Raw genomic sequence first — 22,800 nt, 5'->3', positions numbered from 1 at the left:
GAAACTGTTTTGATTCGAACGCCACTGTTGGGTCTCATGCAGACGACACTCACGTCTGACGTAGCAAATTATAAGCCTGGTGGTATCTTTGATAATTTTTTTACAACCATTGGGTCGATGCACTAATATTCAAAACACTAAGGTTTTTCTACCCTCATAGTTTTTTTTAAAAGATGGAAATGAATTTCTATAATAATCACAGCGTTCCTATAGCAATCAATAACGCGATTCTGCGCACAAACATACTTACATCTTAACCATATAGAAGCAAAACTTTTCGCTATTACAACAAGGTATGTGTTTGTGGTACAAACGTCCTAATATTAACTTAAGCGAAGACTTAAAATTATGGAGGCCAGATTTGCCTTTGTAAATCAATATTCATTAGAAAAAGCGAAAACACGAAGACGAACACGCAAAAAATAACGGAAGCGTCTAAACATATACAGTTTTTAATTTTTGGTGTTTTAATTCTATCAATCGCTTTTAATATGTCGAGATTTGCGATACATTCGGTGTATTAAACATTTTGGAAGCCGATAATTTGTATTATAATTACATAAAGTAGCGGAACTTAATATACGCTTGCATGCGAAATGGTTGTCGCTTCTCATTTTAGCGTGTTCCAGTTGACATCTTCAAATTTTCAGCAGTAGCATGCCCTCTGTCCCTTCGTATGTCGATTCAAATATCGCACTTGACTAGTTACACTCCTGCATGATCACAAACCACGGGGACGTCATTAACATGAGTAAGGGGTGTGTGTGTGCTCCTGACACGAAGGGTTAAATGGAAGAACGACTGAAATCTACACTTCATAAATTTTACTGTCACCATCACGATTTGATTGACCGATACGATATATCTGTGCCTTAACTCTTTTAACGACATATTTTCGGGGTCTTAGATTTTTCGTCTGCTTTGTAAATGCCGATTGTTGTATTTTGCCCATTCGTGACATTTTGACTGAGCGTTGATTTGCATGGCGGTCAATACATACAGAGCAGGAGATGCTTGCTCTAGTTCTCTAGACGCACCCAGTATCGGCCCTTTTTAAGTTCATTCGGTTCCCTTAGGTCTTTTCTACCTTGTTTTGCACACAATTTAAAATAATGAATTAATTCAATGCCTCGGCTTTTTAAAAACAGCATTGCCATCATATTAACTTACCAGTACACTTGAATACGTGTTATTTGAGTCGCATATTTCTTCAGAACCTGCGTATCGAATAAACCTTTCTTGCCTCAAAGCTACATTGGTCTCAAACTTTGTTGACACAGAAATCCCTTCGCTTTTTAGTTGTGCTTTGTATTGTGAACTGTGAATAGCCAACCTGACTCCTGCAGTTGCTGTGACGAATGGTATATAATCATTTTGGTGCACATCTAGCAATAATTCGAGTCCTGAAATAAAATATATTTAATACAAATATTCAAAATGAATAAATTATTTTAGATTCTAAGAGTGTAACTATTGTAAATTCGAATATTACACAGTTAAATCGAGCAAAATAAACACTTAACATATCTAGTGACCTTTATAGGGTAAAAGAGAGGCGAAAGATACCAAAGGGACATTCCAACTCATTAGTCGAAAATGAACTGACAACGCCATGACAAAAAAAAATCCAACAGACAAACAGCAGTACACAAAACACAAAATATAAAACCGAGCAACACTAACCCCACCAAAACTTGGGGTGATCTCAGGTGCTCCGGAAAGGTAAGCAGATCCTGTTCCACATGTTACTTTTGATTGACATGGACCTCACATTTGCACATTCTGAGTCGTACTTTAAAGAATTATGACCGTAAGCCCTTACTTCGTTAAGTTGGGGTCAATTTACAATCAAGAAAAAGTAGTATTCATCATTCAGTTATTTACAACATTTACAAGGTATAATAATATACACCTATTGACTGGTTATGAGGGTAATAGCAAGTTTGTTGTCCCTAAGATACCAACTATTGCTCGAGGCGAAGCCGAGGGCAATAGTTAGTATCAAATGGACAACAAACTTGCTATTACCCTCATAACCAGTCATTAAGTGTTTTTTTATACCGAACAAAACAACTTTCTAAAAAGTTTACATACACCACTTGGAAAAAAACAAATAGTCACATAAACATGCACAAGATGAACTATCAGGTTTTTTTTGCCCGTGTGGTATTTGTCAATATTTTATTTGCTGTAATGAAGACCAGGAATCCTTGTGTAAAAATTCCCGTGCATATATAAACGCTAGCTAAAATATATTACCGTACAATAAAGCAATCCCAGATTATAAAGACGCCGACAGTCCCATACCATACATTTGTTATGTTTTAGTTCTTAAAATATGTCGCGTAGATTTTCTTTTTCTTTTTTGAATGCTTCTGGTAAGTAATATATTAATTTGAAATTACAACAACAGACATATACAGATTATAACGTTGCCAAGCACAAATCCCAGTAGAATAGTCAATGACGTCATAGTTGTCCAATGAAAAATTAGTATGAAAAAGTATTGGAAATATGTTTATAAAACTATTGACCGGGGTAATACTAGTCTTTGAAACTATTGACTGGCAAATAGTCTATGGAATGAAATAGCACAAATATTTCATTCTTTTTTATATAGAAAAAACATACCGAGGTATAATAATAATAATATAATAATGCGTTAACAGAGTATGTGATCTGGCCTTCCAACTGCTACTGATGAGTCTTATGTAAACGAATCGCACGTCTGACGATTCAAATTATAAGCCTGGCTTTTTCGTCATAAAACTTTTCTCAGTACACCAGAGTACGAATGTTGTGCTCAAAACACAAAAACCATCATTTTGACTGGATTATTTCTGAGTATTGAGTATGATAATCGTACCTAAAAATTTGTATGAATTTAAAGACTGGCATCTTTGATGAGTTTTTACACAGGCATTGGCTATAGTTTGCAAGCAAAACTATAGTATTAACAATTTGTCATTGAAACTGTAGCTAATCGATGCCATATTCTAATATAATCTACAGCGAAACAGTTCTAGCAGACAGGACTGAACAACGTTATGAAATTGATATTAGAATATAAGAGGGACTATAGACGGGGTTTACAGAATAGAGAATAATGGACCAATACAGAAAAAATGGCAAAAACGTAGAGGATAGAGAACAATTGGGTGCTGAAATATAAAAAATAGAGAAAATGGCTTAAAAAATTAAAGAATACATAAATGAAGGACCCCCCATCCAGACCCTCGTATAAGTTGACACCGACGTACCTGCATGGCATTTTGCATTTACAATTTAATTCACTTCCTGATAATGCTTCTGTTACCACCATACACTGTATCTCTACAAATTAAAACAATAATGCGCAGGAATCTTACACAGAGTTTGAAAATACCATTGAGAATTCGTTACTGTGTTTATTTTCGCGGAGTTCAAATTTCGGAATTTCACCTGTTTGCGAGGTTTTATTGTCGAGTTTTTTTCTTGTCCCCGACTATCCTCTTAAAAATTTCACAAGGATATTTTTTTGCAATTTTATCATACTCGCAAAGTAATTGTTTTTCAATAGTTTTTTTCTATGCTTTTAATGTTTACTTTTTATTTGCTATTTCGATTTTCAATCAGTCTTTAAAACAAAACACATAACATTACTAATAGATAGGAATGTTATTGTGTACTTATTTTGAATACTTTTCCATTCATATGTTCCAGAACATGTTATTGCTATCTCTATTTGGATCATTATATTCTGATAACATGTATGTATCTGTATGTCCCACAAGGGCTCCGATATGTTTAATGTTTAAATGTATTAATGTTCTAAGGGAGATAACTAGATTTTTCTTTAAACGCATCAGCCTCACAATTTCTGTTGTTCATTGTATAATTGTAATCACTGTTCATAGCTGTATATTGATACATATCTTTAAATCCAGTCTTTTATAATGCGTTTTAGAATAGTATTACTATTTTATATTACTTGATGTATTGATGTATTATGTTATTTTTTATAATATTTATGGTGAGACGTAGGTAAAACTATTTGTATTGTATTGTTCGTACTTGTCAGTTTTATTTGTTATATAATAATATGTTCATCCTGTAATTGAAGATAAAACAAAGTTTGGTCTTTATTTCAATAAAATTACTTTAAGACTTATTCCTACTTTTTAGATGTAGCGTTTTGTCGTGCGTGTAAAAGAGAGTCGAAAGATACCAAAGGAAAATTCAAACTCAAAAATCGAAAATAAACCTAAACTTGCAAGAGGACGTTGTTGTGGTGACGAAATTTGAAGCATATCTATTATCTGTCGTCATCTATGAAACAGAAATTCCAAAACGATCAACCAACTCGTGATGACGTCCGTAAAATTTTAGAAGGGATGATTTCAACTTCTCCATCTCACCACAAACAAGCTGTAAGGCGGGGCAGAGTTAAAGATCTGATTATATCTTGTTGTAAACATTATTACCTTAGTTCAGAGCGTCTATAGCTGCCTTAAATGAATGAAACTGCTAGTTCACCTTCCTGATGCTGTTTTGCACATGTTCGTAACGGCTAAAGTTAATCTTACACGATGTTGTTTTGCACATGTTCGTAACGGCTAAAGTTAATCTTACCTGATGTTGTTTTTCACATGTTCGTAACGGCTAAAGTTAATCTTACCTGATGTTGTTTTTCACATGTTCGTAACGGCTAAAGTTAATCTTACCTAATGTTGTTTTGCACATGTTCGTAACGGATAAAGATAAGAAGTCATAACTACTCAGACATTTGCAATCTTTTCTGACTGCTATACCAGTGCACCGTTCCATGCAGGGCTGTAATTAAATACCAAAATCATGCCAGTTACCTTTTATTATCGAATGAACCAATAAAAAAATCAACTTCCATATTCAAAGTGTAACCATGGTGAATTTAAATTTAAGATCGGACCAATCAGAGCGTCCAAAGATTTTGGTGGTCAGTTTTTAATGTTTTTTTGTTAACGTTTTTTACACAGGCAATTGTCTCTGAAAAAAATGATTACCAACATACTTTATATAGGGTTTTTTTTCAGGGACAAGTGCCTGTGTTTTTTACATTGAGGAAATGATAGAATTCTTTGCTTTTTATAATTTGTTGATAATTCCTCTCATATTAAATCTTCTGGTGGACATTACGTCCCCGAGAGTATCACCAGCCCAGTAGTCAGCAGCTTTGTGCTGATATGAGTTATCATTAATATATCTATTTTATGTAAACAAACTGTTTACAAAAATGTTGAAATATTCAAAACACTAAGGTTTTCTACCCCAAAGTATAGATTGCCTTAGCCGTATTTGGCACAAATGTTTGGAATTTTCGGTTATTAATGCTCTTCAAGTCTTTATCTGAAACTGTTTTGATTCGAACGCCACTGTTGGGTCTCATGCAGACGACACTCACGTCTGACGTAGCAAATTATAAGCCTGGTGGTATCTTTGATAATTTTTTTACAACCATTGGGTCGATGCACTAATATTCAAAACACTAAGGTTTTTCTACCCTCATAGTTTTTTTTAAAAGATGGAAATGAATTTCTATAATAATCACAGCGTTCCTATAGCAATCAATAACGCGATTCTGCGCACAAACATACTTACATCTTAACCATATAGAAGCAAAACTTTTCGCTATTACAACAAGGTATGTGTTTGTGGTACAAACGTCCTAATATTAACTTAAGCGAAGACTTAAAATTATGGAGGCCAGATTTGCCTTTGTAAATCAATATTCATTAGAAAAAGCGAAAACACGAAGACGAACACGCAAAAAATAACGGAAGCGTCTAAACATATACAGTTTTTAATTTTTGGTGTTTTAATTCTATCAATCGCTTTTAATATGTCGAGATTTGCGATACATTCGGTGTATTAAACATTTTGGAAGCCGATAATTTGTATTATAATTACATAAAGTAGCGGAACTTAATATACGCTTGCATGCGAAATGGTTGTCGCTTCTCATTTTAGCGTGTTCCAGTTGACATCTTCAAATTTTCAGCAGTAGCATGCCCTCTGTCCCTTCGTATGTCGATTCAAATATCGCACTTGACTAGTTACACTCCTGCATGATCACAAACCACGGGGACGTCATTAACATGAGTAAGGGGTGTGTGTGTGCTCCTGACACGAAGGGTTAAATGGAAGAACGACTGAAATCTACACTTCATAAATTTTACTGTCACCATCACGATTTGATTGACCGATACGATATATCTGTGCCTTAACTCTTTTAACGACATATTTTCGGGGTCTTAGATTTTTCGTCTGCTTTGTAAATGCCGATTGTTGTATTTTGCCCATTCGTGACATTTTGACTGAGCGTTGATTTGCATGGCGGTCAATACATACAGAGCAGGAGATGCTTGCTCTAGTTCTCTAGACGCACCCAGTATCGGCCCTTTTTAAGTTCATTCGGTTCCCTTAGGTCTTTTCTACCTTGTTTTGCACACAATTTAAAATAATGAATTAATTCAATGCCTCGGCTTTTTAAAAACAGCATTGCCATCATATTAACTTACCAGTACACTTGAATACGTGTTATTTGAGTCGCATATTTCTTCAGAACCTGCGTATCGAATAAACCTTTCTTGCCTCAAAGCTACATTGGTCTCAAACTTTGTTGACACAGAAATCCCTTCGCTTTTTAGTTGTGCTTTGTATTGTGAACTGTGAATAGCCAACCTGACTCCTGCAGTTGCTGTGACGAATGGTATATAATCATTTTGGTGCACATCTAGCAATAATTCGAGTCCTGAAATAAAATATATTTAATACAAATATTCAAAATGAATAAATTATTTTAGATTCTAAGAGTGTAACTATTGTAAATTCGAATATTACACAGTTAAATCGAGCAAAATAAACACTTAACATATCTAGTGACCTTTATAGGGTAAAAGAGAGGCGAAAGATACCAAAGGGACATTCCAACTCATTAGTCGAAAATGAACTGACAACGCCATGACAAAAAAAAATCCAACAGACAAACAGCAGTACACAAAACACAAAATATAAAACCGAGCAACACTAACCCCACCAAAACTTGGGGTGATCTCAGGTGCTCCGGAAAGGTAAGCAGATCCTGTTCCACATGTTACTTTTGATTGACATGGACCTCACATTTGCACATTCTGAGTCGTACTTTAAAGAATTATGACCGTAAGCCCTTACTTCGTTAAGTTGGGGTCAATTTACAATCAAGAAAAAGTAGTATTCATCATTCAGTTATTTACAACATTTACAAGGTATAATAATATACACCTATTGACTGGTTATGAGGGTAATAGCAAGTTTGTTGTCCCTAAGATACCAACTATTGCTCGAGGCGAAGCCGAGGGCAATAGTTAGTATCAAATGGACAACAAACTTGCTATTACCCTCATAACCAGTCATTAAGTGTTTTTTTATACCGAACAAAACAACTTTCTAAAAAGTTTACATACACCACTTGGAAAAAAACAAATAGTCACATAAACATGCACAAGATGAACTATCAGGTTTTTTTTGCCCGTGTGGTATTTGTCAATATTTTATTTGCTGTAATGAAGACCAGGAATCCTTGTGTAAAAATTCCCGTGCATATATAAACGCTAGCTAAAATATATTACCGTACAATAAAGCAATCCCAGATTATAAAGACGCCGACAGTCCCATACCATACATTTGTTATGTTTTAGTTCTTAAAATATGTCGCGTAGATTTTCTTTTTCTTTTTTGAATGCTTCTGGTAAGTAATATATTAATTTGAAATTACAACAACAGACATATACAGATTATAACGTTGCCAAGCACAAATCCCAGTAGAATAGTCAATGACGTCATAGTTGTCCAATGAAAAATTAGTATGAAAAAGTATTGGAAATATGTTTATAAAACTATTGACCGGGGTAATACTAGTCTTTGAAACTATTGACTGGCAAATAGTCTATGGAATGAAATAGCACAAATATTTCATTCTTTTTTATATAGAAAAAACATACCGAGGTATAATAATAATATAATAATGCGTTAACAGAGTATGTGAATATAAATTTCAAATAATCAGGCATTTCATTACAACGACGCATTTGAAGTGTGTTCTTATAACCAAAGGACTTCGCCCGATAAGGTAAAATTCATCCAAATATATATCTTACCATACGCTGGTCCTGCTAGATTTGTCGGATTTGAAGCAGGCGTAAATTTGTAGCATGTTCCATAATACTCGTCCCTAACCTTTTGTATTTCTCTGCAAGTAGAATTCATGTAAAAATATTTTAAAAAATGAGGTATAACTACATTTGTACATGGAGTGTGAGAATAAGCGACCAATACTGCTTTCAGTGCCCAAGACACGGTTTTCCGTATAAAAAAATCCGTAATAAGTTAATTACACTAGAGACCTTTCTAAAACCTTGTACAATGGTGTAACAACACAACATCAGAGCAAACTGTGAAATATCAGTTTGAAAGGACTTGCCTCATCCGCTTAGCACCCAACTATGCCACTAACAAAAAGACAAATGATAGTTAATTTATTTGTTCTACGACGTCATAAGCAGTCTAATAAAAGTATAACATTGTGAAATTCTAAAATATAAGTTTCGACAGTATGTAGGATCTTAGCTGTTTTAATAACTAGATAGCAATACATGTTTGCGTATGTAATTGACAAACAAGTATTTTTGTTAGGGAGCAACCATTTAACTTCAAAGTGGGGGGGTTATGGTTTTTAGTCTGAGTCAGTTTTTCGACGCTATCAATCAAAATATTTTTTTTCAAAATTTAACACTATAAGGTATGGGGAAAATCTGGATTCATCTGCTTGACCACAATATTTTTTTTTTCATTAAATTGGGGATCAGAATATTTTTTTTTTTCAGGAAAAAACCATAACCCCCCTCCCCCCCCTTGAAGTTAAATGGTCGTTCCCTTATCATTATTTTTTACAGTAATTAAGCGTGATCCGTTCTTCTGTCAATACTTATTTTTATTTTTAGAAATCCGGGATTATCGAATAATTATCTAAAAATTAAAGTGTTGCTGCTTAGTGTCAGCATATCAAAAGTTAATCAACGAAACAACTTGCTTAAACTGTTTTGTTAAAATTCATTCAGTGGACACAGCGAAACAAAGACTATAAGTGTATATGTTAAAACTCATTCGGTAGACACAGTGAAATAAAGACTTAGTGCCTACGTCAAAACTCATTCGGTGGACACACTGAAATAAAGACTAAGTGCCTATACGTTAAAACTCATTCGGTGGACACAGTGAAATAAAGACTAAGTGCCCATACGTAAAAATTCAGTCGGTGGACACAGTGGAAAAAAGACTAAGTGCGTATGTTAAAACTCATTCGGTGGACACAGTTAAAATAAAGACTAAGTGCCTACGTAAAACTCATTCGGTGGACATCTTGCAAAAAAAGACTTAGTGCATACTTTAAAACGCATTTGGTGGATACTGTGAAATAGAAAGTAAGTACCTACGTTGAAACTAATTCGCTGGTCATAGTGAAATAAATAAGTACCTACGTTAAAACTGATTCGGTGGACACAGTGAAACAAAGACTAAGTGTCTACGTTAAAACTGATTCTATGAACACTGTGAAATAAAGACTTAGTGCCTGCGATAAAACTCATTCGATGGACACAGTTAAATAAAGACTAAGTGCCTACGTTAAAACTCATTCGGTGGACACAGTGAACTAAAGACTAAGTGCGTATGTTAAAACGCATACGGTGGACACAGTGAAATATAGACTAAGTGCCTTCGTTTAAACTCATCGGTGAACACAGTGAAATAAAGACTAAGTGTCTACGTTAGAACTCATTCGGTGGACACAGTGAAATAAAAACTAAGTACCTTTGTTTATTGTTAAAACTCATTCGGTGGACACAGTGAAATAAAGACTAAGTGCCTACGTTTAAACTCATCGGTGAACACAGTAAAATAAAGACTAAGTGCCTACGTCAAAACTCATTCCGTGGACACAGTGAAATACAGACTATAAGTGCCTACGTTAAAACTCATTCGGTAGATACAGTTGAACTAAGACAAAGCGCCTATGTTAAAACTCATCCGGCGGACACATTGAAATAAAGGCTTATTAAGTGCCTACGTTTAAACTCATTCGGTGGTCACAGTGAAATAAAATACTAAGTGTCTACGTTAAGACTGATTCGGTTGACACAGTGAATTAAAAACTAAGTACCTATGTTTATTGTTAAAACTGATTCGGTGGACACAGTAAAAAAAAAAGTGCTTACTTACGTTGAAGAACAATTTCTTGACTGGTAAGAACACTTCATGATGAAATCATTCTGCGGTATATTATATCCATGTATGTCTGAATCAGAAAAGTCTCCCATTCTAAGATGTAAAACTTGATTTGCAGTCGTCAAAGGATCACTTCCTAGTAAATAAACAAAACTCTTGCATGAATTTAAGGGTCAGGATGTGGAGTTTCTATATTCTATAATTTTTATGCCAATTTCCCTCATCTTTTTATTCTTTGCCCATTATTCTCCATTCATTATATTTTAGAATCCCATTATTCTGTATTCTTATTTTTTTCGGTCCGTGTTTTCTCTATTCTTTACATTTTTCGCCTATTCTGTAAACTCCATCCAGAGCCTCATATTTACGAATTATAAAAAAATATTTAGGTAGTGGTCATCCAGATTTCCAGAAGGTAGCTGTACTGTACTGGTTCTTAATTATCTGTTTATTCAAAAGACATACATGTTTTAGATATAGGAAAAAAGGGGGTTATTTAAAATTCTGAATATTTTAATGTGATACTTATGATCGCGGTTACATATTTGTATCGTCCCAAAATTAAGACGACTATGAAAACAAAAGAATAATTTATTGGAAAAACTCGTGCAATTGCAAAGATTGGAATTGATTCAACATACCACGAAAACATATGTATATACTAAAAATCTATTTTATTCTCAGTTTAATTTATCAATCATTTTGTTTGATCAATGATACAGATAGAATCAGAAACCAGTATTTCAAACTCCTGAAGTGTTCTCTTATACACAATTATAACTTTATATCATATGACCATTAGCAATAAATACGGATATATCATAAAACTAAACTATTTTTTTCTGAAGGAAAACTTTATTCAGGACGTTATGTAACAATTTGAGAAAAGCCTTACCGGGTGTGTATGTCTCAGTGTGTTGAGTTGTGGTTGGCTGAAACAGAATATAGATATCAATTAAAAACCAATTGTTCAGAGAACAATTGAAGGTTTTTCCACATCAATTTTCTAAATAATGAATAAGAAGCTACTTCCGGTTTACTCAAAGTTGCTTTTGGCGTCCAATTATAGGTTGCTTCATAATGATTCAATATATATATGGTTTCTATATACTTTTGCCTGCAATAAGGGAGATAATTGCCAACTTCCGGTTAAGAAAAAGTCACTTCTGGTCTCAAATGATAGCTGTATTTACACTGATTCCAAATATATATGGTTTTTATATACTTGTGCCTGTAAAAAGGGAGATAATTGGCTACTTCCGGTTTCGAAAGAGTCACTTCCGGTCTCAAATGATAGTTTTATTCACACTGATTCCAAGAACATATAGTTTTCATATACTTGTGCCTGAAAAAAGGGAGATAATTGGCTTCTTCCGGTTTCGAAAAATTCACTTCCGTTCTCAAATGATAGCTTTATTCACACTGATTCCAAAAATATATAGTTTGTATATACTTATGCCTGTAACAAGGAAATATTTTGCTACTTCCGGTTTATAGAATGTCAATTCCGGTCTCAAATGATAGGTTTATGTATGCCCATTTAAAAAATACAGAGCTCCAGATAAGCTGCGTATTTGCGTGATCACGCAATACAAATGATTAAAAACCCAATGCAATTGTCCATTGCAGGGTTCAATAACCCAATTAATTCAAAGGAAAACCCAATTATATGCCAAAACCATGAGTTCTTAACGCTTTTATTCGCTATCGTTTGCGTTATTTACCCTTATCTAATTACAATCGTCGCGTAAATCTATTTTTATAAAATTTATAATTGGAAATTTCCTTTCGTTCTAAAAATAGAGCCCTGCATCAAGTAGCTGAAATGGGTCCCTGTTGGAATTTTCCGTTGCTCAAAAGGTGTGGTGTTTATGAAAACATTTCGATCTTCTCGGCGTTTATCCAATTAGCGTTTGTCATGTTTTCATATTTTTTTCGAATTGCTCGGGACTTATCGTATCATACAATGAATTAAAACGAAAGTAAATGTCCGTTAAAAATATTGAATAGAAGCATGTTTGATAGCTGAGGACAAGTTATGATGATAACAAGAATCATCTAGTGTTTTATGAAGCGTCCGTCGAACGCACGGGCGTGTTTGCGTACCTTAACGAGAACATTGCTAGAACGATAAACACTGGGTTTCTTCAAGAACGAAATCAGTTGGAAAAAGTGAAAGGCCAAATTAATTATGACATGATATGTAGTTGGAAAGCATAGGAAACCAAAAGTTCTAATAAGGGATAACTTAACCCAGATTTATGTTAATTAAATTAAACAAAAACATTCAGGTATAATTTTAGTTTATATATTATTTTTTCATTTTAAGTTGATGAGTGAATACACATATCCGTTTTTTTACGTCAATGCAGCTAGACACTTTCTTTATTTTGGTCTAATTGTTCTGTATGCTTAAGATAGCTGTCTTATTGGCAAGTGTTATTTATTTATTTAATGTTGCAGAATTATTTGTATATTGAAGTTGAATGTGGTGTCCGTAATTAAACCACCCTTTAAACCTGGTCAAGGTTTTGGGGTATATCTTAAATCTTGGGAACTACTTATTATTTTTATTGAAAAGTAGATCTGGCAAATAGGTGAAAGGACTGGCAAAACTTTCTTACAGCACCTAAATTTCACATAAATTACATAAAAATCTTAACACTAAGCCACACCTACCCCAAATAAACTGTAGGATATCATATGGGATCTAGAAAGGTAATTAGTTACTGTCCAACTATTGATACCAGCTGAAGTTTATATAAGTTGCGAGAAAATACAAAACTGGCAGAACGTTTAAAACGGGACACAAATCAAACGTACAATTGCTCGTCAGTGAATAAACCAAACAAAACAGCTAGCACATATACAAAGAAAGAAACATATTAAAGATGGAAAAACATCTTGGGTTGATATAATGTGATTATAACATGCCTAAATATTCAATATTGTGTTGATGACAAAACCCAATACATTAAGGAGCTTGGTGGTGAAAAACCCAATTTGATATTTGCTTGAGGGGTGAATCGGAATTGATAATGCAATTAAAAAACTCTATCACCCAATTACATAAAAAAATGATGGGTAAAAACCCCAATTTGTGAATTCTTATCTGGAGCTCTGAAAATATATGGTTTCTATGTACTTTTCCATAAAAGAAATGCAAACATGACTATTTCCGGTTCATGCAAGGTCACTTCTGGTTGACATTTTTCAAGGTCTTATGTCACCCAACATTTTTCAAAAATCACGTACCAATTAGAAGTAATAATCAATTACCTTAAAATTAAACATTTCAGGGGCAATAACTCCTATAAGATGTCATTGGATTGTTTCGGACCAAATATATCATATCTTCAACACAATAAAGCAAACATTTTGCTCTAGTTCTTCTAAATACAACTTTAAAAGTGTCAGAGAAAATGCAAAAACAAGCAAAAGTCAAAATTGAGAACATGAACTTGACCTTTGACCTTGACCTCATTTTCTAAGTTAGGATCCAAGGACCTCAAATAAAAAAGACTCTAGGTTTATACGGCTTACGGTTAATGAGTTACAAAATCATAACGACAAATTTTTATTTGGTAAAGGTAGATAACTCCTATAAGATTTCACCGAATCGCTTCGATCAAAATCAGCTAAAAATTCCTGAGCATGACTTGTAACGAACAAATGTGAAAAAGAATTTTGTCGTTATCTTTTTTGGTCTTCGGTTTAACAAGAGGAGTTTTAAAAGTTCAATAACTGTTTGATATAACATCCATAATATCTAAGCGACATCTTGCGAAACAACTTTATACCGCAAGAAAAAGTTTTGGCGGCAGAAGAAAAAAAAATAATAATCAGAACAAATACAATAGGTCTTTCCACAGAAAAGTGGAAAGACCTAATAATACTATAATAGATACATGGGCAAATAGCATAAAATTGTGGTTTTCTATAAGCAAACTTGTGTGTAGGTGTATCTATACTTTATGTTTATAAAGTTGAAGCACTGAATACACGGTAATTGATGTTAACTGGAACCATGTTTATCTATGAGCTAACGCAATTTGAGGCATTCCAAATTTTACACACATTTTCTATGGAGTGGATTCCCATTGAAATTTGAAAGCAACAGTTAATTCACTTCTTAAATATGGAAAGCTAACAATATTGTGAACCAAAAATTATTGCATTTGCCACAAATTCCAGTTTTAAATTGACCGTCTTTTGCCAATTTTCTTAGAACCGAACATTACAAATGCATTTGTCGTGGAATGTATTTAGATATGGAGCAAAATGTGTAATGTCAATTATATGGAATCTCCGAAATAGTTCAATAAATGCACGATAATATCAAAACCATGTTATTTCCGTAAAAGCACTTCAAATAATGAAATCAGTATGAACATTAATCAAGAAAAGAGTTTATTTCAATAAGTTGTTTGTTTCACATAATTGAAATATCTAAACAACTCGTAATCTTATAACACATGGGAAATCAATGTTCATGAACCGGTTGAATAAAAATAATACAAATAATTTCCGAATTTTACTTTAATGAGTACCTTTAGAACATCTGTATGGAATCATACATGTATGTCATTATACCACCTTTAGAACATCTGTATGGAATCATACATGTATGTCATTATACCACCTTTAGAACATCTGTATGGAATCATACATGTATGTCATTATACCACCTTTAGAACATCTGTATGGAATCATACATGTATGTCATTATACCACCTTTAGAACATCTGTATGGAATCATACATGTATGTCATTATACCACCTTTAGAACATCTGTATGGAATCATACATGTATGTCATTATACCACCTTTAGAACATCTGTATGGAATCATACATGTATGTCATTATACCACCTTTAGAACATCTGTATGGAATCATACATGTATGTCATTATACCACCTTTAGAACATCTGTATGGAATCATACATGTATGTCATTATACCACCTTTATAGAACATCTGTATGGAATCATACATGTATGTCATTATACCACCTTTAGAACATCTGTATGGAATCATACATGTATGTCATTATACCACCTTTAGAACATCTGTATGGAATCATACATGTATGTCATTATACCACCTGTATAGAACATCTGTATGGAATCATACATGTATGTCATTATACCACCTTTAGAACATCTGTATGGAATCATACATGTATGTCATTATACCACCTTTAGAACATCTGTATGGAATCATACATGTATGTCATTATACCACCTTTAGAACATCTGTATGGAATCATACATGTATGTCATTATACCACCTGTATAGAACATCTGTATGGAATCATACATGTATGTCATTATACCACCTTTAGAACATCTGTATGGAATCATACATGTATGTCATTATACCACCTTTAGAACATCTGTATGGAATCATACATGTATGTCATTATACCACCTGTATAGAACATCTGTATGGAATCATACATGTATGTCATTATACCACCTTTAGAACATCTGTATGGAATCATACATGTATGTCATTATACCACCTTTAGAACATCTGTATGGAATCATACATGTATGTCATTATACCACCTTTAGAACATCTGTATGGAATCATACATGTATGTCATTATACCACCTTTAGAACATCTGTATGGAATCATACATGTATGTCATTATACCATCTGTATAGAACATCTGTATGGAATCATACATGTATGTCATTATACCACCTGTATAGAACATCTGTATGGAATCATACATGTATGTCATTATACCACCTTTAGAACATCTGTATGGAATCATACATGTATGTCATTATACCACCTTTAGAACATCTGTATGGAATCATACATGTATGTCATTATACCACCTTTAGAACATCTGTATGGAATCATACATGTATGTCATTATACCACCTTTAGAACATCTGTATGGAATCATACATGTATGTCATTATACCACCTTTAGAACATCTGTATGGAATCATACATGTATGTCATTATACCGTCTGTATAGAACATCTGTATGGAATCATACATGTATGTCATTATACCACCTGTATAGAACATCTGTATGGAATCATACATGTATGTCATTATACCACCTTTAGAACATCTGTATGGAATCATACATGTATGTCATTATACCACCTTTAGAACATCTGTATGGAATCATACATGTATGTCATTATACCACCTTTAGAACATCTGTATGGAATCATACATGTATGTCATTATACCACCTTTAGAACATCTGTATGGAATCATACATGTATGTCATTATACCACCTTTAGAACATCTGTATGGAATCATACATGTATGTCATTATACCACCTGTATAGAACATCTGTATGGAATCATACATGTATGTCATTATACCACCTGTATAGAACATCTGTATGGAATCATACATGTATGTCATTATACCACCTGTATAGAACATCTGTATGGAATCATACATGTATGTCATTATACCACCTTTAGAACATCTGTATGGAATCATACATGTATGTCATTATACCACCTTTAGAACATCTGTATGGAATCATACATGTATGTCATTATACCACCTGTATAGAACATCTGTATGGAATCATACATGTATGTCATTATACCATCTGTATAGAACATCTGTATGGAATCATACATGTATGTCATTATACCACCTTTAGAACATCTGTATGGAATCATACATGTATGTCATTATACCACCTGTATAGAACATCTGTATGGAATCATACATGTATGTCATTATACCACCTGTATAGAACATCTGTATGGAATCATACATGTATGTCATTATACCACCTGTATAGAACATCTGTATGGAATCATACATGTATGTCATTATACCACCTTTAGAACATCTGTATGGAATCATACATGTATGTCATTATACCACCTGTATAGAACATCTGTATGGAATCATACATGTATGTCATTATACCACCTTTAGAACATCTGTATGGAATCATACATGTATGTCATTATACCACCTTTAGAACATCTGTATGGAATCATACATGTATGTCATTATACCACCTTTAGAACATCTGTATGGAATCATACATGTATGTCATTATACCACCTGTATAGAACATCTGTATGGAATCATACATGTATGTCATTATACCACCTTTAGAACATCTGTATGGAATCATACATGTATGTCATTATACCACCTGTATAGAACATCTGTATGGAATCATACATGTATGTCATTATACCACCTGTATAGAACATCTGTATGGAATCATACATGTATGTCATTATACCACCTGTATAGAACATCTGTATGGAATCATACATGTATGTCATTATACCACCTTTAGAACATCTGTATGGAATCATACATGTATGTCATTATACCACCTGTATAGAACATCTGTATGGAATCATACATGTATGTCATTATACCACCTGTAGAACATCTGTATGGAATCATACATGTATGTCATTATACCACCTTTAGAACATCTGTATGGAATCATACATGTATGTCATTATACCACCTTTAGAACATCTGTATGGAATCATACATGTATGTCATTATACCACCTTTAGAACATCTGTATGGAATCATACATGTATGTCATTATACCACCTTTAGAACATCTGTATGGAATCATACATGTATGTCATTATACCACCTGTATAGAACATCTGTATGGAATCATACATGTATGTCATTATACCATCTGTATAGAACATCTGTATGGAATCATACATGTATGTCATTATACCACCTTTAGAACATCTGTATGGAATCATACATGTATGTCATTATACCACCTTTAGAACATCTGTATGGAATCATACATGTATGTCATTATACCACCTTTAGAACATCTGTATGGAATCATACATGTATGTCATTATACCACCTGTATAGAACATCTGTATGGAATCATACATGTATGTCATTATACCACCTTTAGAACATCTGTATGGAATCATACATGTATGTCATTATACCACCTGTATAGAACATCTGTATGGAATCATACATGTATGTCATTATACCACCTTTAGAACATCTGTATGGAATCATACATGTATGTCATTATACCACCTTTAGAACATCTGTATGGAATCATACATGTATGTCATTATACCACCTTTAGAACATCTGTATGGAATCATACATGTATGTCATTATACCACCTTTAGAACATCTGTATGGAATCATACATGTATGTCATTATACCACCTGTATAGAACATCTGTATGGAATCATACATGTATGTCATTATACCATCTGTATAGAACATCTGTATGGAATCATACATGTATGTCATTATACCACCTGTATAGAACATCTGTATGGAATCATACATGTATGTCATTATACCACCTGTATAGAACATCTGTATGGAATCATACATGTATGTCATTATACCACCTGTATAGAACATCTGTATGGAATCATACATGTATGTCATTATACCACCTTTAGAACATCTGTATGGAATCATACATGTATGTCATTATACCACCTGTATAGAACATCTGTATGGAATCATACATGTATGTCATTATACCACCTGTATAGAACATCTGTATGGAATCATACATGTATGTCATTATACCACCTGTATAGAACATCTGTATGGAATCATACATGTATGTCATTATACCACCTTTAGAACATCTGTATGGAATCATACATGTATGTCATTATACCACCTTTAGAACATCTGTATGGAATCATACATGTATGTCATTATACCACCTTTAGAACATCTGTATGGAATCATACATGTATGTCATTATACCACCTTTAGAACATCTGTATGGAATCATACATGTATGTCATTATACCACCTTTAGAACATCTGTATGGAATCATACATGTATGTCATTATACCACCTTTAGAACATCTGTATGGAATCATACATGTATGTCATTATACCACCTTTAGAACATCTGTATGGAATCATACATGTATGTCATTATACCACCTGTATAGAACATCTGTATGGAATCATACATGTATGTCCTTATACCACCTGTATAGAACATCTGTATAGAACATCTGTATGGAATCATACATGTATGTCATTATACCAACTGTATAGAACATCTGTATGGAATCATACATGTATGTCATTATACCACCTGTATAGAACATCTGTATGGAATCATACGTGTATGTCATTATACCACCTGTATAGAACATCTGTATGGAATCATACATGTATGTCATTATACCACCTGTATAGAACATCTGTATGGAATCATACATGTATGTTATTATACCACCTGTATAGAACATCTGTATGGAATCATACATGTATGTCATTATACCACCTGTATAGAACATCTGTATGGAATCATACATGTATGTCATTATACCACCTGTATAGAACATCTGTATGGAATCATACATGTATGTCATTATACCACCTGTATAGAACATCTGTATGGAATCATACATGTATGTCATTATACCACCTGTATAGAACATCTGTATGGAATCATACATGTATGTCATTATACCACCTGTATAGAACATATGTATGGAATCATACATGTATGTCATTATACCACCTGTATAGAACATCTGTATGGAATCATACATGTATGTCATTATACCTCCTGTATAGAACCCTAAACTAGTATTTCATTAAAACACCTGTTTAGAATCATCCCTGTATGTCATTGAAAGACCTGTTTCAGAGTCATAACCTGTACATCATTAAATACCTGTTAAGAATCATACTTGTATTTCATTAAAACATCTGTTTAGAATCATACATTTTTTTGTACCTCTATGTCATAAAAACACCTGTTTAGAATAATTCCTGTATGTCATTAAAAGACATGTTAAGAATAATTCCTGTATGTCATTTTATTTTAAACGGGCGCATTGCATTTGCGCCAATTTTTGCAAAATTCAATCTTTCATTTGCGCCAAAAAATAAAAACTGCATTTGTGCCATTTAACAGGTAACATATAATTGAATAGTTTGAATATTCATTGCTATATATCGTGAACAAGATTTTTTTTAGAGTATTCCCTTGAGTAGTTCATACTCATTTCTAATACAAAACTTAGAGTCACTTTCTTTTCAGATTCTAAAGTGTTCACATGTGTGCTGTGTCAATGCAAGATGGACACAAACAGAGCAAAAAAGCCAGTCACTTTTTATTTTCTGACAGTTGGAGACAAGTCGTTCCAAAAAAAACTTGCAAAGCCAGAATTAAAACAGATGTGGACAACAAAACGATTATAAAAACTTTAGTTTTCTATGTTGTTGAAAACTGTCAAGTTGGCGACGGGCGTATCATGCACTTATGGCGCAGCTCTTTATTTGTCATGGCATTGTCAGTTTGAATATCCCTTTGATATCTTTCGCCTCTCTTTTTGAACGAACGTAACCATGATGTAAACCAACAGAAAGTAGAATCACAGCAACTCAGAATCATGGTGACATTACTGAAAGAAAAACGAAGATTAACAACGTACATAATAGAGAGATCAATGGACACAACGGCTGCAGTTTGCCTTTATATTGACTAATTTCTGATGAATATATTTTATTATGCAAAACAAAAACTGTGTTTTAAAGTTATTATTAAAAGTTTCTTTTAAATACATCTATTATTTATATGTATTTACCTGTATTATTGGCGCAAATGAAATGTTTTATTTTTGGCGCAAATGAAATATGGTTTATGGCGCAAATGAAAGATTTTTTTTGACGCAAATGAAATACCAATAGGCGCAAAAGCAAAAAACCGATTTTAAACACCTGCTATGAACCATACATGTATGTCACTAAAACAACTGTTAAGAACCATACCTGTATGTCATTAAAACAACCAGTATGTCATTAAAAGACCCATATAGATACATACATGTATATCATTGAAACACCGTTTAGAATTATACCTCAATTTCATCAAAACACCTGTTTAATATCATACCCATGTATGTCGTTACAACACTTGTATATAGAACCATACCTTATTTATATCAATAAAACACTTGTATATAGAGTCATACCTGTACAGCATCATCGAAGAACGAGGGATCTACTTTTAAAGCCTTGGCTGTTTCGTTGACGATTTGGTAAAACGCAGCTACTTTCTTGACTTTGTTATAACTCAATGGATTTAAATTACAAAATGTAATACTTGGAAAATCCAACTTTGAGTAAGTAGTTGATATTTGTGTGTTAACACTCTCGCTGAAAATTAATAAATAAGATAAATAAAAATACACGTATACCTTTTTACAAAAACAACTCTATGGAATTCGCACTCATGCTGTTGAAGCATCAACCTCAACATCACCTTCACCGTTACGATCGCACTAACTTGACTACTCGGCCGCCAACTAGGTTCTATGAAAATAGAGATTAATTAGTTGGACGATCAATTCTTGCCGGCTTAGTCTACATAAAGTAATAACAGTAAATGATGTAAAGTGGCATGCAAATGAGGGTCTGGATGGGTGTCCTTCATTCCTGTATTCTCTATTTTTTCAGGTATTTTTTCCTCTATTCTTTTTATTTTTGCCCATTATTCTAAATTCTTTATATTTTAGCAGCCTATCATTCTCTATTCGTTATTTTTGCCCAATTTTCCTCTACTATTTACATTTATTTATTGCCCATTATTCTGCACTTTTTGCCCATTATTTTCCAACCTGTTAACCATATCCAGAGCCTAGCAAATGATATATCTGTGTTAATCGTATCTTTAACCATAGATCGTAAACGACAACATTACAAGGCGATCGAAAGCTAAGACATTACAAAATTGTTTGACACGATAGTCTAGGGCACTTCAGACATTTGAATCGATGTAAATGATTAAAAACAGTTCTCACATTTATTTCTCGTCAGTAGAAGTGATGCTTGAGGGCTAAACATTTTAATTCAAAAGACTTTGTTTTTAGTATCAATTGATTTATTGAATTAACTGTTGGTGTTTAATAGAAAAAACAAAGGGTATGGGGTATCCACCCATGACACAAAATCAGTACATGCACAGTAAAAAAAAAAACAAAAAAAAAAAAAAAAAAAAAAAAAAAAAAACCACCCAAAAAAACTTTTAGCGCTCTTGACTATACCATGGCGGAGAATTTTTATTTGTGGAGGAACCCGAAGTGCCCGGAGAAAACCATCGACCATAAGCAGGAAGACTGGCAATTCTAGTAAATGAAAATCGGAGTCGAATGCTCCTGCCACTATCGGGATTCGAAACTCACACCCTCGGTTTTAACCAACTAGTGATAATGAAGATGAACTATAGACACCCTAAAGTGGTATGTGTTCACTGGCACGTATAATAAACTCATTATATTTCAAAAGGACACACAAATTGAGCAGAAGGACACCTGTGCACAGGGAGGTACACCTTAGAGGGTATCAAAGTAATTTTCAACAGAAGCATTCTCAAATATATTTAAACATGTAATATGACATGCATAAGAATTATACATAGCAGAACAAATACCATTTGCCACTAGACTATTGGAAATGCAGTTCATCAGAGATGACATTGAATCATTTGAAGTTTGTTTTTGAAAAA

At 33.4% G+C, this 22,800-nt stretch overlaps 1 protein-coding gene across 1 annotated transcript in view; it reads right to left on the bottom strand.

Moving 5' to 3' along the window:
* The window catches only part of LOC127712920 (acid-sensing ion channel 4-A-like), a 29,067-nt gene extending 7,143 nt beyond the window's left edge, over window positions 1–21,924 (bottom strand). Inside the window, exons 1-8 of the mRNA XM_052219513.1 lie at window positions 21,914–21,924; window positions 21,269–21,452; window positions 11,174–11,210; window positions 10,273–10,414; window positions 8,154–8,245; window positions 6,537–6,769; window positions 4,704–4,812; window positions 3,261–3,333 (exon numbers count right to left, since the gene is read on the bottom strand). Of these exons, the coding sequence (XP_052075473.1) occupies window positions 3,261–3,333; window positions 4,704–4,812; window positions 6,537–6,769; window positions 8,154–8,245; window positions 10,273–10,414; window positions 11,174–11,210; window positions 21,269–21,452; window positions 21,914–21,924 (881 nt within the window). The remainder of the gene's footprint in view (window positions 1–3,260; window positions 3,334–4,703; window positions 4,813–6,536; window positions 6,770–8,153; window positions 8,246–10,272; window positions 10,415–11,173; window positions 11,211–21,268; window positions 21,453–21,913) is intronic.
* Window positions 21,925–22,800: the final 876 nt, after the last annotated feature.

Source organism: Mytilus californianus, unplaced genomic scaffold (genome assembly GCF_021869535.1).
Source record: "Mytilus californianus isolate M0D057914Y unplaced genomic scaffold, xbMytCali1.0.p SCAF_8, whole genome shotgun sequence".
Classification (NCBI taxonomy): Eukaryota; Metazoa; Mollusca; class Bivalvia; order Mytilida; family Mytilidae; genus Mytilus; species Mytilus californianus.
This window is presented reverse-complemented; position numbering and strand designations above follow the sequence as displayed.